General features: G+C 41.0%; 1 protein-coding gene across 2 annotated transcripts; it reads left to right on the forward strand.

The window, feature by feature from the left end:
* Positions 1 to 200: 200 nt before the first annotated feature.
* On the forward strand, positions 201 to 12115 carry LOC124145916. Of its 2 annotated transcripts, XM_048383178.1 has the most exons (3): positions 201 to 422; positions 3312 to 3716; positions 8352 to 12115. In XM_048383178.1, the coding sequence occupies exon 3, from the start codon at positions 8401 to 8403 to the stop codon at positions 10849 to 10851; it is 2451 nt and encodes an 816-aa protein (XP_048239135.1). In that variant the 5' UTR covers positions 201 to 422; positions 3312 to 3716; positions 8352 to 8400; the 3' UTR covers positions 10852 to 12115. The 2 variants fall into 2 exon arrangements, with proteins under 2 accessions (XP_048239135.1, XP_046371842.2); XM_046515886.2 differs by lacking the exon at positions 3312 to 3716 and having other exon boundaries at positions 202 to 422.
* Positions 12116 to 16192: the final 4077 nt, after the last annotated feature.

Here is a 16192-nt window from a genome sequence, read left to right on the forward strand (position 1 = left end):
CCGTACATGTACGCATTTGCCTGTGACCGTTTGTTTTATTAACACGTTCCCGGGGTTTTTTTAACGACGCTTTTGAAATCAGCATTACCAAAGGAGAATTCGTAGCACTTTCTCAGCGAGTAGTGTACACATCAGATTTAAAGCGGATGCGAATCCAAATAATGGGAGTGGTGGCGGGGATCTCACAGCTGCCCCAACGCCACGTTTGAACACAGCAACAACTGTAGGCCGGGATCTGCACTTGTGTTTAGGCATTTCTATTGGACAAGATGCGTCACGTGGTTTATATACATCGTTATGCCTCGGAAAACAACAACGAACGCCAGCTGATTCTCTGAATCAGAATCACTATCAACTCACAACAGAATAGACGTTTCACAAGTTATCTGATGTCAGTGATGAGGCCTTAGCAGAAATAAGAGGTATGTCATCTGTTATCAAGGTTTAACTCAGACTTCGCCTTGAGTGCACATTGTGCGACTGGTTACGAGAAGTTGTCTCGCTGCAATACTGACATGCAGTGAGTTAATTACTGCACTGCGGTCCCACGCCGCCTGCCTCTACTGTAATCTAGGTCATGTTCTGTTCAGATCGCGGTGGCGACAGAGTATGATGGCAGAGACCACAGGACCATGCAACTAACGTAACGCAAGAAAGGAACTATGACCCTGCATCATTTTTTCTTTATTTGGATGATGATTGGGTCTCGTTTGTTAAAGTTAGATTACGATCACATCTATTTGATTATTACCAAGATTAAATATATTTTTCAGCTACAAAACCAGAATACTAGTATTGAGTTGACCTTATTGCCGATTTCATAGTCCTAGACCACTGAGGTACCATGCCGCGGTTTAACATGAATACCCATCTCAGATACAGTATACTGACTCTGAGGCGACATACCTTTGTTTTATCCCCTTATTGCCGAGCGCCAGGCAGGGTAACAACAAGTACCACCTTTAAACGTCTTTTGGTATGACGCGCGGCTGGGCTTCGGCGGACGATCTACCACTAGACCACAGAGGCTGTCCTCACAAACCTAGAAACATAATCGGGGAGAACGGAGGTTCAAACCCACGACACTTGCTGGCATTCCCGAGGGACGCAATTCTGCGCAGCGAATTGCGGCGCCTTAGACGACTAGGCCACCTGCGCCCCCGTTACATACCGTATTTCCTCAATTAGAGGCCCGGCTTCTATTAATAACCCCATTTCACTATGACCACGAATGTCCCGAATCATTATGTAATTTAGGTCCCGAAAAGGGATCATTAATTTTATCAATTTGGCGACCCGGTGTCTATTAGAGGCCCGGCTTCTATTTTTTGCACTGAACAATTGACCCGGCTTCTCTTAGAGTCCCGGCGTCTAATAGAGGAAATACGGTATACTGAAAAAAGAGTCATGACTATCACCTATTATGATTCTATGTCTATGATTCCAGTAATATTCATGCAAACAAACCCTAAGATCTGTTTCTTTTCTTACTGATGTTTGATACTGATATCAATCAGAGCAATTGAGGTTTTTTAAAGACTGCTTCATCAGCCTTCCGCATATTCAAACTCACTTGAAATGGCAAATAAAACAAACGCTCAAACAATGTAAAATTCATTTTCTATGCGATATGTTACTTCTTATAAAATAATATGAGGCAGATTGTAAGAGTGAGGGGACATTGCCGAAAATCAATTCAAGGAAACCAATTTTTAAAATGTCTTTACCCCTTGCAGAAATAGGCTTCCTGTGTCCCGTCCATGATTAGCCCTTTGCATACACCGGATGCCCTGTGCTTGTGGCACGAATCCCAGATTATGGTGTACTCTTATTGTATCTCATTCTCAAATGAAAATATCATATTAACGACATACCAAAATTAACATACAGTTGCAATATCCAAATCAAGATAACAGTTCAAATACTGTTGTCTTTTTTTCAAAATTGTTGTACATCAAGCAAAAATTATTTCTTACAATTTAAACATTAAATATAAAATCAAACCCTTTCTTGGACACTGCCTAAAACGTTACTTAATGGCTGCCTGGTTCTCTCCCACATCAGGGGCGGTCGGGTAGCCTAGTGGTAAAAGCGTTCGCTCGTCACGCAGAAGACCCGGGTTCGATTCCCGACATGGGTACAATGTGTGAAGCCCATTTCTGGTGTCCCCCGCCGTGATATTGCTGGAATATTGCTAAAAGCGGCGTAAACCCATACTCACTCACTCACTCTCCCACATCAAGCTGACACGCCGTGGAATACTGTTCAAAGCGGCATTAAACCAAACTCACTCACTCTGCACGATATCATGTTCGAAAAGCTGGGTAATCCTACCGTAGAGACGTGGGAATTTGAATTCTCCCAATGGGAATCAGTGTTGAACAACACGGTCAAAATAGAAACATTTAAACAACCACACAAATCCAAAAAGTGCCTACATGGAGTCATCGTTCAATAAGGCGTTAATCATTAACTTTGAGACTAATTCTGCTGTTTTTTATACTACTTATGAGTGGCTCGGTCGAATCAAACCCCGGTCCGACGACACGTCAGCAAATATTTTCACAGTCTGATTCAGGCACGAAAGCGATAACAAATTCCAGTGAGTCCTGTAATGGGAAAGACTTCCGCCCGTACAACCACTTCAAGGCAGATTCAAATTTATACTTTTAGAGACAGATTCACGAAACTTGATAATAAGGTCACCAAACTGGGCGAACGCGTTCAATCATGACATGGCTACGTTATGGGAGGCAAACGTAGATCACACACCGTGGAAGATCAGCTTGGGCATTTCCAGTCTTGATCTTGGCGAAATAATCTTGTGTTACCTGAGCTAAACGGCGAACTAGGAGAACACTGGGATGAATCCGAACGTCTGGTGCGTGAATTATGACGCAACTCGAGATGACGAAATTCATATAACGAGGGTACACAGTATTTACAGTAAAAAGAAGAATCCACCGGCGATTGTGATTGTAATAACAAAAGACAGGAATGATGTGCTCCGTAAATCGAAAGAAGGACAAGGGCGAGTCACGGAGGATCTCCTAGCATTATACCAACTACCCATACCCGTGAAGATCCGGGGTAGAATAGGTCTTCACCAACCCATACTGCCGTAAAGGGCGGCTATGCTTGTCGTAAGAGGCGACTAACGGGATCAAGTAGTCAGGCTTGCTGATTTGGTTTGTGCATGTCATTGTATCCCAATTGCGTGGATCGATGCTCATGATGTCACCAGAGACCACATAATAGATTATTATATATTATATGGTCTCTTATGTCACTCACTGGATTGTCTGGTCCAGATTCGATTATTTTCAGACCGCCGTCATTGATTGGAATATTGCAGAGAACTACGAATGCAAAGAAGATTCAGCACAACAGATTAATCGTCGGTAGAAAGGTGTATCAACACGATCGAAGGAACCATACTGTAATATGTGTGTCAGTTAGTAACAGTCGATCTACTATGACAACAGCTGCACAACTTAGAGAACCCGCTTGCAGTGATGTGCCTCATCGTGAACCCACGTGTTTACTGTTTGGAGCCGGAAGTGGGAATACAAGGGAGATCACTCCAACCACTACACCTGCCTACAACAACGAGTCATGAGGAGACGGCCTAGGCCAAACACAGCTGAGCAAACTTTCATGCAATATAGAAGGATTATATAAATTCACATCTGATCTGAATTTTAAAGACTTCCCCCGTGAGTATGACATTGGATGTTTATGTGAAAGTTTTGTCCAGAAACAATGTGATTTCACACAACTGTCCCGGGAGACCTTTACGGCAACAATGCAGTTTACCGGGCGCAGCCCGAGCTCTACCATCCGCTCAATTACCGCGCTATAGTGCCACCGCTGTCTCGTTATACCGTTACCGTGCCTCACGCTCTGGTGACTCTGGCTTCACGATCCAACACCCGTTTTCGGTCTTAGGGAAACTTACACATCTTTACAATCAAACACCCGTTCTCGGTCTTAGGGAAACTTACACATCTTTACGATCAAACACCCGTTCTAGGTCTTAGGGAAACTTACACAACTTTACGATCCAACACCCGTTTTTCACTACTCCCGTGATGTAATTTCATTTGCAGCGATATCTACAGTGTAGATATCGCTTGATCTCATCCCAGCTATATCTCCTGTGGGAGCCAGTTTTGGATGATAAATTAAAATTATCAATCGGATAATCAGAATTATCATCCAATAGGTCTTCAGCAACCCATGCTTGCTGTAAAAAGCAACTATGCCTGTCGTTAAAGGCGACTAAGGGGATCGGCAGGTCAGGCTTGCTGACTTGGTTGATGCATGTCATCGATCCCGATTGCGTGGATTGATGCTCATGATATTAATCACTGGATTGTCTGGTCCAGACTCAATCATTTACAGACAGCCGTCATATAGCTGGAATATTGCTGAGTGCGGCGTTAAACAATAAACAACAAACCAAACCAACTAAACAATTTCCAAGAACTATTTTTCACAAAGTATGAAGAACTTGTGTCTCTGAGTGCAGGGGATATAAATAACACAATCAGGGGAATGACAGAAATGTAGCAATCACTATGAGGGTTTTTAAGTCCAGTAGTTACATTATGACAACAAAGCAACCTCCATGGTGGGATGAAGAGTGAGAGACCATTAAACAGAGAAACTATGCAGCTTTAAGAGTGAGTGAGTGAGTATGGTTTTACGCCGCTTTTAGCAATATTCCAGCAATATCACGGCAGGGGACAGCAGAAATGGGCTTCTCACATTGTACCCATGTCGGGAATCAAACCCGGGTCTTTGGCATGACGAGTGAATGTGTTAACCACTAGGCTACCTGACCGACCCGGCAGCTTTAAGAGCTCACCAAGACTATGGAGAGGACATTGAGTTCTGCATAGATTGTGTTAGTCTTTATTCTCTTCTAATAAAGAAAATTATTATGAGAAACAAGGGAATAAGCTGGTTATTGAGAGACACAACCCCAAGTTATTTTGGAAAAAGTTTAAAAAATGTAGATGTGCCTCATGAATATTAAATGTTGTTACCCCAGACCAGTGGCTTGAGCATTTTCAAAATATTCCCAGTATTGAGAAACACATTGATTGTGATTATAACTCTCAGAGTAACTGATATACATGATGAGGATCCAGACTTATCTAACGCAGATATGATGATATGTGATGATTTAAATGCCTTTCACTTATGAGGAAGTCCTTATGTTTTTGCACAATTTAAAAAAAAGTAAGTCACCAGCGTCTGACAGTATTGTAAGTGAGTTTGTGAAATCATTGAGACATTATATTTCACCTATCTTTACCAAAATTTTCAACAGAATCCTTCACACTGCAGTTTTTCTTGGGGAGTGGGGGAAGAGCATAATATGTACCTTATTCAAGGGAGGTAAAGTGGATGAACCAAATAATTTACAGGGGACTATCTCTCATTGACACTTTATGTATCATATTGACTTCCACTCTGGACCAACGCCTCCAGTCCTGGTATGACAATAACAATGTCTTAAGTAAACATAAGCAGGTTTTAGACCGGGATATTCCACAACAGACCAAATATTTAGTCTTTAAGCTACTTTACAGAAATACATCTCAAAGACCAAGGGAAGATTTTACTGCATCTTTATTGACGTTTTGAAGGCTTTGGACAGAGTAACCCACAACATTCTTTTAAGAAGCTGAAATGGTTTGGGAATAAATTGGAACTTTCTACAATTACGAGCACTTATTGTACTCTAACTTGTCATGTGTTGGAATGGAGGATTGTCTTTCTGATTATTTCCCTTGTAGTGATGTTGGGAGTGAGTGAGTACAGTATTCCAGTTATATCACTGCGTGTCAGCTTAATGAGGGAGGAAAGCCCGAAGTGATGAGTGAGTGAGTTAAAATTTAACGTCACCTCGGCAGTATTTCAGCCATATAGTGACGAGAACATTATCATTAATAAATTTAGACGAATAAAAACCTGTCATCGACGGACAGTATAAATAACTAGACTATCACAGTTTAGAAGTAAAACTAGCTGCGTGAACAATTAAAAAAGAATAACCTATGATTCAACAATACATTATAAAAACCAGCATCCAAAGCCCGAAGTGATGAGTGATGTTGGGAAAAAATGCTGGTCAAGGCATATTCCTTAGTAGTGAGTGAGTGAGTGAGTTAATATTTAAAGTCACATATTCCTTAGTACAAGTAGTAGTGAGATACCACATGTATTTGTATTATCATACGCAGACGATGTATCGTTTGTTGCGAACAGTGCTTTACAACTGTAGCTATAAAAGATAATATATATTCTTGAACATTTTTGTGTATCCACTGGAATGGAAGTAAATCTAAACAAAACTAAAATTATTGTGTTTCGGTGAGTTGGAATATTGAAAAGTTACAAAAAATGGGATTTCAAAGGAAAAATTGAAGTTGTGAATTTTTATAAATATTTAAGTACTGTTTTCATCACCAAGTGGTTGTGGAGTAAGGCCTTCAGCTCAAGCAAACAAATCAATCGGATTCATTAACTACTTCCAAAAGAAAAATGGATACCTATCCTTCAAGTTGCCTTTAAAATATTTGACCGTGGTGTCGTTCTGATCTTATGTTATGGAGCTCAAGTTTTGGGAACAGTGTACATCAAATTAATTGAAAGTATCGAAACGAAATACCCCTTCTGTAAATGGTATCTTCGTCTCCCTAAGAATACACCATCTTCCCTAGGCGAGGGAATTAACTGACAGTAAAAGTCAAGTTTCCAACCTTGCCAAACTAGGTTTTCTGGCACCTTCTATGTCCCTCCTACTGACCAATCAGATTGCCCCTCATATATCACTTGCATTTGTTTCAAACAAAATGGCGGCGCCCAGTCAAGATAGTCTGATCAATAATCAAAATCTGTCTTGTAATTAAGCGGGTCTTACTTTGCAAAGTGCATCAAATCAAGTGAGCCCCTTGAATAAAAATATGATTTTTTTTAAAAGATTTGGAAAATATCTGTTGACACAGAGTTTGCGGTACATGTTTTTTCAAATCCTGCAATCGACTTATATCTGCAGATTTTGATTGGACTATGCATATACTCGTTAGTCCAGCCAAAATATGACTCCATAATTCCTGCCTAGTTTTGGCAAGGGTGGAAACTGGACTTTAATAGTCAGTTAACCCTCTTGTGTCGGAAAGATGAGAATACACTTAAAATATAGTACTTGGGGAGTGTGGCAGATGAAATAATTTCTGTGTAATTGTAAACTTGGAGGACACAATTACACTCCCTATAATATACGATTTTGCAATTTCTGTTTGTCCAAAAACTTGAAATATACCATGTAACGTTTACATGTGAAGGATATGCCACTATATGAAGAAAGTATCTCTCGCTATATTACACTGAATGTCCATCTGTAATATAATTCACACAGCTAATGCTAACAGATGATCTTGTCCTTCTTAATATGGGTTTATACTTTATACAAATTAAGAAATACCTAATACCTTTTTGTCATGTTTGTCATGTCATATATATGTACATGTTGTATGTATACAAATATGTGTATATATAATTGTATGTATTTATCTCTAGCATTTTTATCATGCTATATTAATGTATTGTGTATGTATTATGGGCTGATGGCCTTGTTACTAAAATATATTGTCTTATCATGTTTGAAAATATGAGGCTTTCATAAAATGGTTTCACCAAATGTTGGGTACTTGGGTCATTTATGCAAAATAGCTAGGTTAGGCCATCGTCACCCTTCAATTGTTATGTCACTGAATAAGGTGGGAGGGCTTGCTGCACTTGTTTCACTGACCCGTTAAGATCCGGGGTAGAATAGGTCATCAGCAACCCATGCTTCTCGTAAAAGGCGACTATGCTTGTCGTAGGAGGCGACTAAGGGGGATCGGGTGGTCAGATTCACTGACTTGGTTGAAGCATGTCATTGATCCCAATTGCGTGGATTGATGCTCATGATATTAATCACTGGATTGCCTGGTCCAGACTCAATTATTTACAGACCGCCGTCATTTCGCTGGAATATTTCTGAGTGAAGCGTTAAACAACAAACAAACAAACCCGTTTTACTCGGGTGCTGCCACAACAGAACGGCAGTGTGACATGTTTTCCAATGTACTCTTCAAATGACATAGACATATATCCATTTATTTGTTAACCCAAATCCCCAAAACGTCTAGAATGTTTTTGATTAATGTGGATGATAGGTGGTCCTTATTATAGATGAAAACAAAAAGGTTTCACAAGACGTATGACATGTTTTTGTTGATTATAAGCATAATGCCTTCCAACATTTCGACTGATACTGACCATATATGTTTCAGGTAAATGCAAAGACAAAGTACATGAACATACCCCAGTACCACAGGGACAATGAGCCTTGATTCACATGTATCACAAGGTAGTGAAGGGGGGGAGCTTGCCAGTGAGGCCAAAACGAAAATGCCTGCCATGAGGATCACCAAACTGAAGCTCAGTGGCAGAAACTATTCTTCAAAAGAAGAAAGCACTGAGGAGGCTGAAACGTTCATTAATGCCATCATGACGAAAGTATCCCGAAATCCTGTTGAAGAAAAGGTTGTTTCTTCATCTGTATCTGGCACACTTCAACGCCTTCCAGGAAAGTTTTTGATGAAGATCTTCTATGTCAGCCGAACCAGTCCCCCGTCTAAGCTGTTACAAACAGTTGGTACATTCTTTGCCAGTGAAGATGGTACAGACCAAAGTTTACATTCAGATATACACATAGATATTATTCTATTTCTTGTTAGACATATCTACTCTTCTGGGTCGGATTCCTCTGTCTATTTCCCGGAAATATTTGCATTAACATCTGGACGAAACCATTCACTTCTAAAAGAACATGTGTGCGATGAAGAATTCCCAATTAAATGTGCCAGACGTGTTTTGAAATTCAATTTGAAGTCCTTATCCTCCAAACATATCAGTGGGCCCACCTCATCATCAGCACTATCCTACCGACCTGATGAAGGAACAATGATCACCTTCTGGGATTATCTGGGTCAAATTACAACGTCAATCAAGATGCCACTCAAAGACGACGCTTCCCTCTACTCGTTGAATAGTTTTCAAACTAAGAGAGGCAAGCCAAGCAAGGTGTCTATGATTGTAGGAGATACCTATATCAAAATATCTCGTCAAATGAGTCTGAAAGATATAGCCATCATGTTTTATCGTCTTTCTCATATCACAAGAGGTAGGCGATCCAATACATACCCAGACAATAATGTTGAGACTGATGACGTCAATTTTGCTGTATTTAGTCAAGTGAAGGTAGAAAAGAAATCGAAAACAGTGGAAAAAATGAATACAGCGTTGAAAGAGAGACTAACCTCTCATCTCAAAAACCCAGAACAGAGTCTTAATCTACGGTTGTCCCATCGTAACCTGGACGATTGGAATGATGCAAACAGATTTATCCTCAAGATGAAGACACCACACAGACCCAAGCTTCAGTGTTTGAAAGCATGGGACAATGATCCACCAAGACTTGATGAGCTAATGCAAGTAGTTAGAGATGCGATAGACTCATCTGAATATGATCAGGTTATTGACAGGCTGTTTGTGGAGTTTTTCAGTTCTGACAAGGATAAAATTAGGAAGAAAAGATTCCCCTTGCTGACGTTTTTGGAAGGCCATTGTTCAACAGCGCAAGGCTTGTCCATGTTCTGCTACTGTGGAAAATGGCTGAAGATTGAGAACGAGTACATGGTGAATCTAGAAGACCAATTCAGCCAAGTTGAGCTGCACAACCGCCTGAGTGAAAATATCCTTTCGTTGCCATGGACTTGCGTTAGCGATGAAGAGAAGATGCCCACACGACAACAGACATTTGAAGGGGGATTGTTTCTAAGGTGGATGAAGCAAATTTTGCATAAAGACTCAAACCTGGATGACTTTAACATGAAGGCTGGGCAAAACACATTTAAAGGTGTAAAGATGGATGACTATATGGAGAATCTCAGTATAAGCTTTGAGGAAAGAGCCAGGCAACTTTTCCTCAGGATGCTCTGCCAACAGGCCGAAGAACACTACAATGAAGGTTACATCCTGTATGATCAACTGGTCTCTGACAACACTTCGGGATATCTCCTGGGGGACAGGATCTTTGTTTTTGGCCAGAAGAACATAGAGTTGTATGACATCCTCTACTACACTGAGGGGAAGACCTATCTCATTCACGTCAAGGAGGGCTTTGGGAATTCTACCAGAGATGCATGCTCACAAATCCGCATTTCTGCTGAGTTTGTGTTCAGATACCTTCTTTGCAATAACAGCTTTGATATCCTGGCAAGTTACTGGTCACGTCTCACAAAGGGAGGGGGGAAATATCGTCAAGTTGTGAGGGACAGGTACCTGAAACTTGGAGAGGATGGTTTTTATCAACTTTTTAAGAGGAATGAGATAATCTTTGTACTGGCATACAGGGATGCCAAGATCACAACCAACAACGATTCCTTTGTTCCATATCCAAAAGAACGACTTTCCAGAAGATTTGGGGATGACCTTAAACTAGTAACTGAAAAATTACTGGCATGCAATTACCTGAAAGAAATACATGGACAACCTGCAGTTACTGACAAAGTGTTCAAACCAGTCGAGCAAGCAAGGGAGGAGATTCAACTGAAGTCCAAGAAGGATGCCCAAGCTGCGTTCAACATACTGAAAGAAACCATGTCCAGCCATTCATCATTCATCGCCAAGATGGAGGTTGTGCATCTGTTCAGTCACTTCAGAAACTTCGTCACAGCTGGTAAAAGACTCAGCCTGAAGATGTGTCGTCTTCAAACGTCCTTTGAATGATAGAATGAATTCAGTCAATCTGACAACAATGTTCCATAATGTCAAACATGTATCAATACAGACGGGGGTAGACCATTCAAAGAACTAGACAATACAAAAAGTTCAAAATAAAACTGTCTCCGGTTCCCCAAAATGGCAGCATTTTACTCCCTTACAGAACTATTGAAAAGGCTTGACGCTAGTGTTATGCAAATGAACTGGCAAAAGGAAACAGCTCAGTCGGATGAAGGGAGGGCCCGTTGTTTTTATGCAATGAAGAAATTACTCGGTCGACGCTCGATGTAGGTAGAATAAGGGATAGTACTTTGTGTTTCCAAAGAAGGAAGGCATGAAAACTACCCCCAAGAAGTTTTACTTGATACCTCTACAGAGTCTAGAATCCGCTTCAAAGTACTTTGTTTGACTTACAACTGCCTCCACTCAGCTGACCCAGTGTACTTGTCCGATCGTGTTCCTCTTCAGATCAGAAAATTTGAAGCTCTAAAATATCACCAAACCAAAACTGAAATATTTTGACCACAGAGCATTCAACAATGCAGATCCGGCTCTCTGGAACTCTCTGCCGTTTCACATCAAGATTTCTGCATCACTGGACTGGTTCAAATGAGAACTCAAACATACCTGTTCAGAAAATACAATAGACTCCTGAGTGTTTGATGCAGTGTAGAATAGGTCTTCAGCAACCCATGCTTGCCACAAAAGGCGACTATGCTTGTCGTAAGAGGTGACTAACGGGATCGGGTGGTCAGGCTCTCTGACTTGGTTGATGCATGTCATCGATCCCGATTGCGTGGATTGATGCTCATGATATTGATCACTGGATTATCTGGGCTAGACTCAATTATTTACAGACCGACGTCACATAGCCGAAATATTGCTGAGTGCGGCGTTAAACAACAAACCAACCAACTATGTCAATCATGAAGATGTACTCTTATTTTTTCAGTCTCGTTGTAGCGCTTAGAGCATGTGCTATACGTGTGGAACTGCACATTAAAAAGCACGTTATTATTGCTATGGTTGTTTATGTTTTCTGTGATATCAACTGTAGTGGTATGTCACACTGTCATGCCGTTTAAAAGATAGCTGCAACTGCTATTTGTAAAGTAGATACTTATATTTCCTGGAACTTTCAATATGGATTCCAGATGGAGAAGAAACAACAGTGATGAAAAAAATAATTTGGCCTCCGTTTTTGCAGAACATTTTTTCTGGTCGTACTGGATGTCCTGGAAAAAGTCAAGTCAATGAATGTTTGAACACAGCAATCTTTGTCCTTTCATTTCTCACAAAACAGCTGACCCGTGAAGATCCGGATTAGAATAGGTCTTTAGCAACCCAGGCTTGTTCTAAGAGGTGACTAACGGGATCGCTGACTTGTTTGATACATGTCATCATATTCTAATTGAGTGGATCGATGCTCGTGATATCAATCACCGGATTGTCTGATCCAGACTCGGATTATTTACAGACCGCCGTCACGTAACTGGAATATTGCCGAGTAGGGCGTTAAACCACAAACAACAAGAAAGAAGTGAGCAAAGCTCACATACCCCCGTTATCCCCACTGGTCAACAACAAATAGTAAATAGTTTGTTAATTAATGAAGTATACCTGTTGCTTTAAGTCAGAGGAACTGCCCTTTCCTTTGTAACCCAATGTGGATGCATTATGTTTGAAATGAACACATGTTTTTGCAAATATATTTCAATCTAGTGTGGGATAATCAATGCTTAGCACAACATACATTCTTGGAATCCTTTGATACTGGAAATTAACTACAAAGCATGAAGCATACTTATTATACATAAATGAAAAATAGTAAACTTTCAGAATCTTATGAAAGATATAAAAAAACAATCATAGTGGTTAATGTAGCAAGTTTGCTGAAGCTAGGATACATAATATTGTAAACAAACTCTACCCAAAATTTATGTTTCACCATGATTCCATGGAAACGGCAAAATTTAAAAAATCAGAATCTTCAAACTAGCAAAAGGCACAAGTACTCATTGTGGTCAATGGGTGTAGCACGTTTGATGAAGCTAGGGTGCATGGTTAAAAAATATGGGCCGTACAAAAGCTCGGACGGACGGACAGACGGAACGCTATATACACCCGATTTACTTCGTAAACGGGGGTATAATAAAGAGATTATACAGCGGATACATCCTTCAAGGATTACTGACAGTACACTTTCCACACACCCTACATCCGAGGGATGTACGATTTGAGACTGGTGGTTTCTGAGTCACCTTGGCTGGCCGTACCATAGCGACACATAACCGAAAATCGGTGATCACATAAAGTGTTCGCGAAAAGAGTACGCATGTCCTGTCCTGGTAGCACCCGTCACCCACACAATTTGCAGGAAAATGTACGCGAAGGCGGTCTGTAAACAAGCCAGACAATCAAGTGTTCTACCCAAAATATAGTCACACGATAGCCCATTTACTGATTTTGTTGAAACGTTAGGAAACTGTTCGTTTTGCAAAGCTTTGGGGTCAAAGCTTTAATGCCTTCCTTCTTTGGAAACACAAAGTACTATCCCTTATTCTACCTACATCGAGCGTCGAACGAGTAATTTCTTCATTGCATAAAAACAACGGGCCCTCCCTTCATCCGACTGAGCTGTTTCCTTTTGGCAGTTCATTTGCATAACACTAGCGTCAAGTCTTTAAATTGCACCGCCTTCTTTGCGACGTCATGTATGGCTATTAGCATAATACTAGGCTCTTGAATATTCATAGGACTTCTTTCTTAAAACGAGTGATGAAAGGAGTGGAATTTATTATTTACAAAACATTATATTCCATTGGGCATTTAAGGCTAAGAAAGATGTGAAATCTATATGAAAGGACCACTCAAAGTCAGGGATGACACCAGGTGTTTGCTAAAAAGGGTAAGCATGTCCTGCCCTTCCGAGAGAACCCGCCATTCTCACAATTTGCATAAAAAGTAAGAATTTATTGCCCAATCAAGTGATCGATGCACCAGAAATCCAGTGACATGATAGTGCCTTCATTGTTCTACAAAACCACTTTCACATGAAAAATGGTGTTAAAGTGAATTGTCTGTCGGCCCACGATAATCTTTTGTATAATAACTCAAGGAGAAAACAAAAGTCACCTCACTTTTTTTCTCAATATATTTCTAACCAATGTCAAAATACCTTTTAATATATAGATTAAAACGCATCGCCTAAACGCAACTGATTCCTTCCTATCACTGGCATGCTCAAACTGCACGGTGTGAAATGCTCTTATTGCTCGGGAAAAGGCACAACCCTTAGATAAATACCCGTATGCAAATCTGGTATAAAACGGCTGCGAAAATGTTCTTTGGCATTGGCACATTCAGTTTCCATGGATTGATTGTTTGATGTTTAACGCTGCACTCCGCACTATTCCGGCTATGTGACGACGGTCTGTAAATAATCGAGTCTGGACCAGAAAATCCAGTGACTGACATCACATTTAACGGCATTATTTCAGCCATATCGTGACGAGAAAAAGTACTATATTCAAATTAGAAATATTTAGATGGTATGAAAATGCAGGAAATTGAACCATACGGTGGTGGCAGTGTGATGGGATTGGATTTGGTGAATATTGATGGCAATCGTACCGCTGCACGCTACACCAGTGAGGTGTAAACGCCAGTTGTAATGCCATTTCTTCAACGTCACCCGCAAACGATATTCCAACAAGATAACGCCTCGCCTAATTCGGCCCACATTACCAGCATTACAACGCCAACAACGAGTCCCTTCTTCCTTGGCCTGCAAGATCTCCTGGCATGTTTCCAATATAACACGACAGCTTAGGCAACGTCAGTCACGTCCAGAGACAAAGGTGGCGTCTGATCCCTGTGCACGTCATTAGACGACTGACTTTCCCTGCTCAGCGCCGTGTCAAGAGCCTGCATCGAAGCTGGGGGAGGACATACCCGATACTGACAGGATAGTTGCTTTTTCTAAAATTTTGAAAGTGGCTGCTCACTTTAATTGGAGATCGAATATTGGTAAGTTAACCTTCGCAAAAAAAAATTCCGCTGGATTCGTAAGCGTTTATGCAAACATGTTGTAAAATTACCCTGTTTTCAAAAACAACAATCACAATAGCTTTGTTATTTTGTTGCTTTGTAAAATATACGAGGGCACGTTTCTTTTGTCCTTCAACATCTACCAGCCTATGTATGCTCATTTATTTCAGTTGTGGATATTACATGCTTGGTTGTTTTGTTGTTTAACGCCGCAATCAGCAATATTCCAGCTATATGACGGCGGTCTGTAAATAATCGAGTCTTGACCAGACAATCCAATGATTGATATCATGACCATCGATCCACGCAATTGGGATCGATGACATGCATCAACCAAGTCAGCGAGCCTGACCACCCGATCCCGTTAGTCGCCTCTTACGACAAGCATAGTCGCCTTTTGCGGCAAGCATGGGTTGCTGAAGACCTATTCTACCCCGGAATCTTCACGGGTCGGATATTACATGAAGAGTTTGCAGAAGAGCTGAAGCATCAACGAGTTCTGAGTCTGTTACATTTAATTTACATGCTGACATGCTGAGGGGGGGCATGGGTGGCCCAGTCGTCTAAGGCGCCGCGATTCGCTGTGCAGAGTTGCGTCCCTTGGACACGCCAGAAACCTATGATTGTGGGTTCGAGTCCCGGTTCGCCCCAATTATGTTTTTCTAGGTTTGTCAGCACCATACCCGTGCTCGTGGGTTTCACCAAAGTGGTAAACGCCTGAGACCTGCATCACTTCGGGCTTTCCTCCCACATTAAGCTGACACGCCGTCATATAACTGGAATAATGTTAAAAGCGGCGTTAAACCCAACTCACTCACTTAAAAAATGAAGACAAGATATGTAGTGAATAGTTTCAAGCTAAGTGTGCCAGACGTGTTTTACATTTTAGTTCGATGATCCCGGCCTCAAAACACCTCACTGAGCAACATTCGCCGTCTGCTCCAAACATTCGGCCTAATGAAGTCATCACTTTCTGGGATGACCTGGGTGTAATTACAACAGTAAAAGATGCCACTCAGAAAGGATCCTTCCCTTTATATGCTGAAGTATTAACAGACAAAAAGGCGACCCAAGGAGGATATATGTGTGTGTTGCAGACACCTATCTCAGAATATCCCATAAAATGAACCTGAAAGAAAGAGCCTGTTTGCTTTACCAGCTTTCTGGGATTGCGAAAGGAAAACGACCCTTCAAATGTTCCAATTGGCAGAATGGTGAAACGGATGATTACCAGTTTGAAAGTTTTTAGTCAAGTTCGAGAAGAAGAAAAACAATTCAATGAAGAACGCACTTAAAG

Source organism: Haliotis rufescens, unplaced genomic scaffold (genome assembly GCF_023055435.1).
Source record: "Haliotis rufescens isolate VD_foot unplaced genomic scaffold, xgHalRufe1.0.p SCAF_45, whole genome shotgun sequence".
NCBI lineage: Eukaryota > Metazoa > Mollusca > Gastropoda > Lepetellida > Haliotidae > Haliotis > Haliotis rufescens.

Coding starts and splice junctions, on each gene's coding strand:
- LOC124145916 (XM_048383178.1), top strand. CDS start 8,401: ATGAGCCTTGATTCACATGTATCACAAGGTAGTGAAGGGGGGGAGCTT.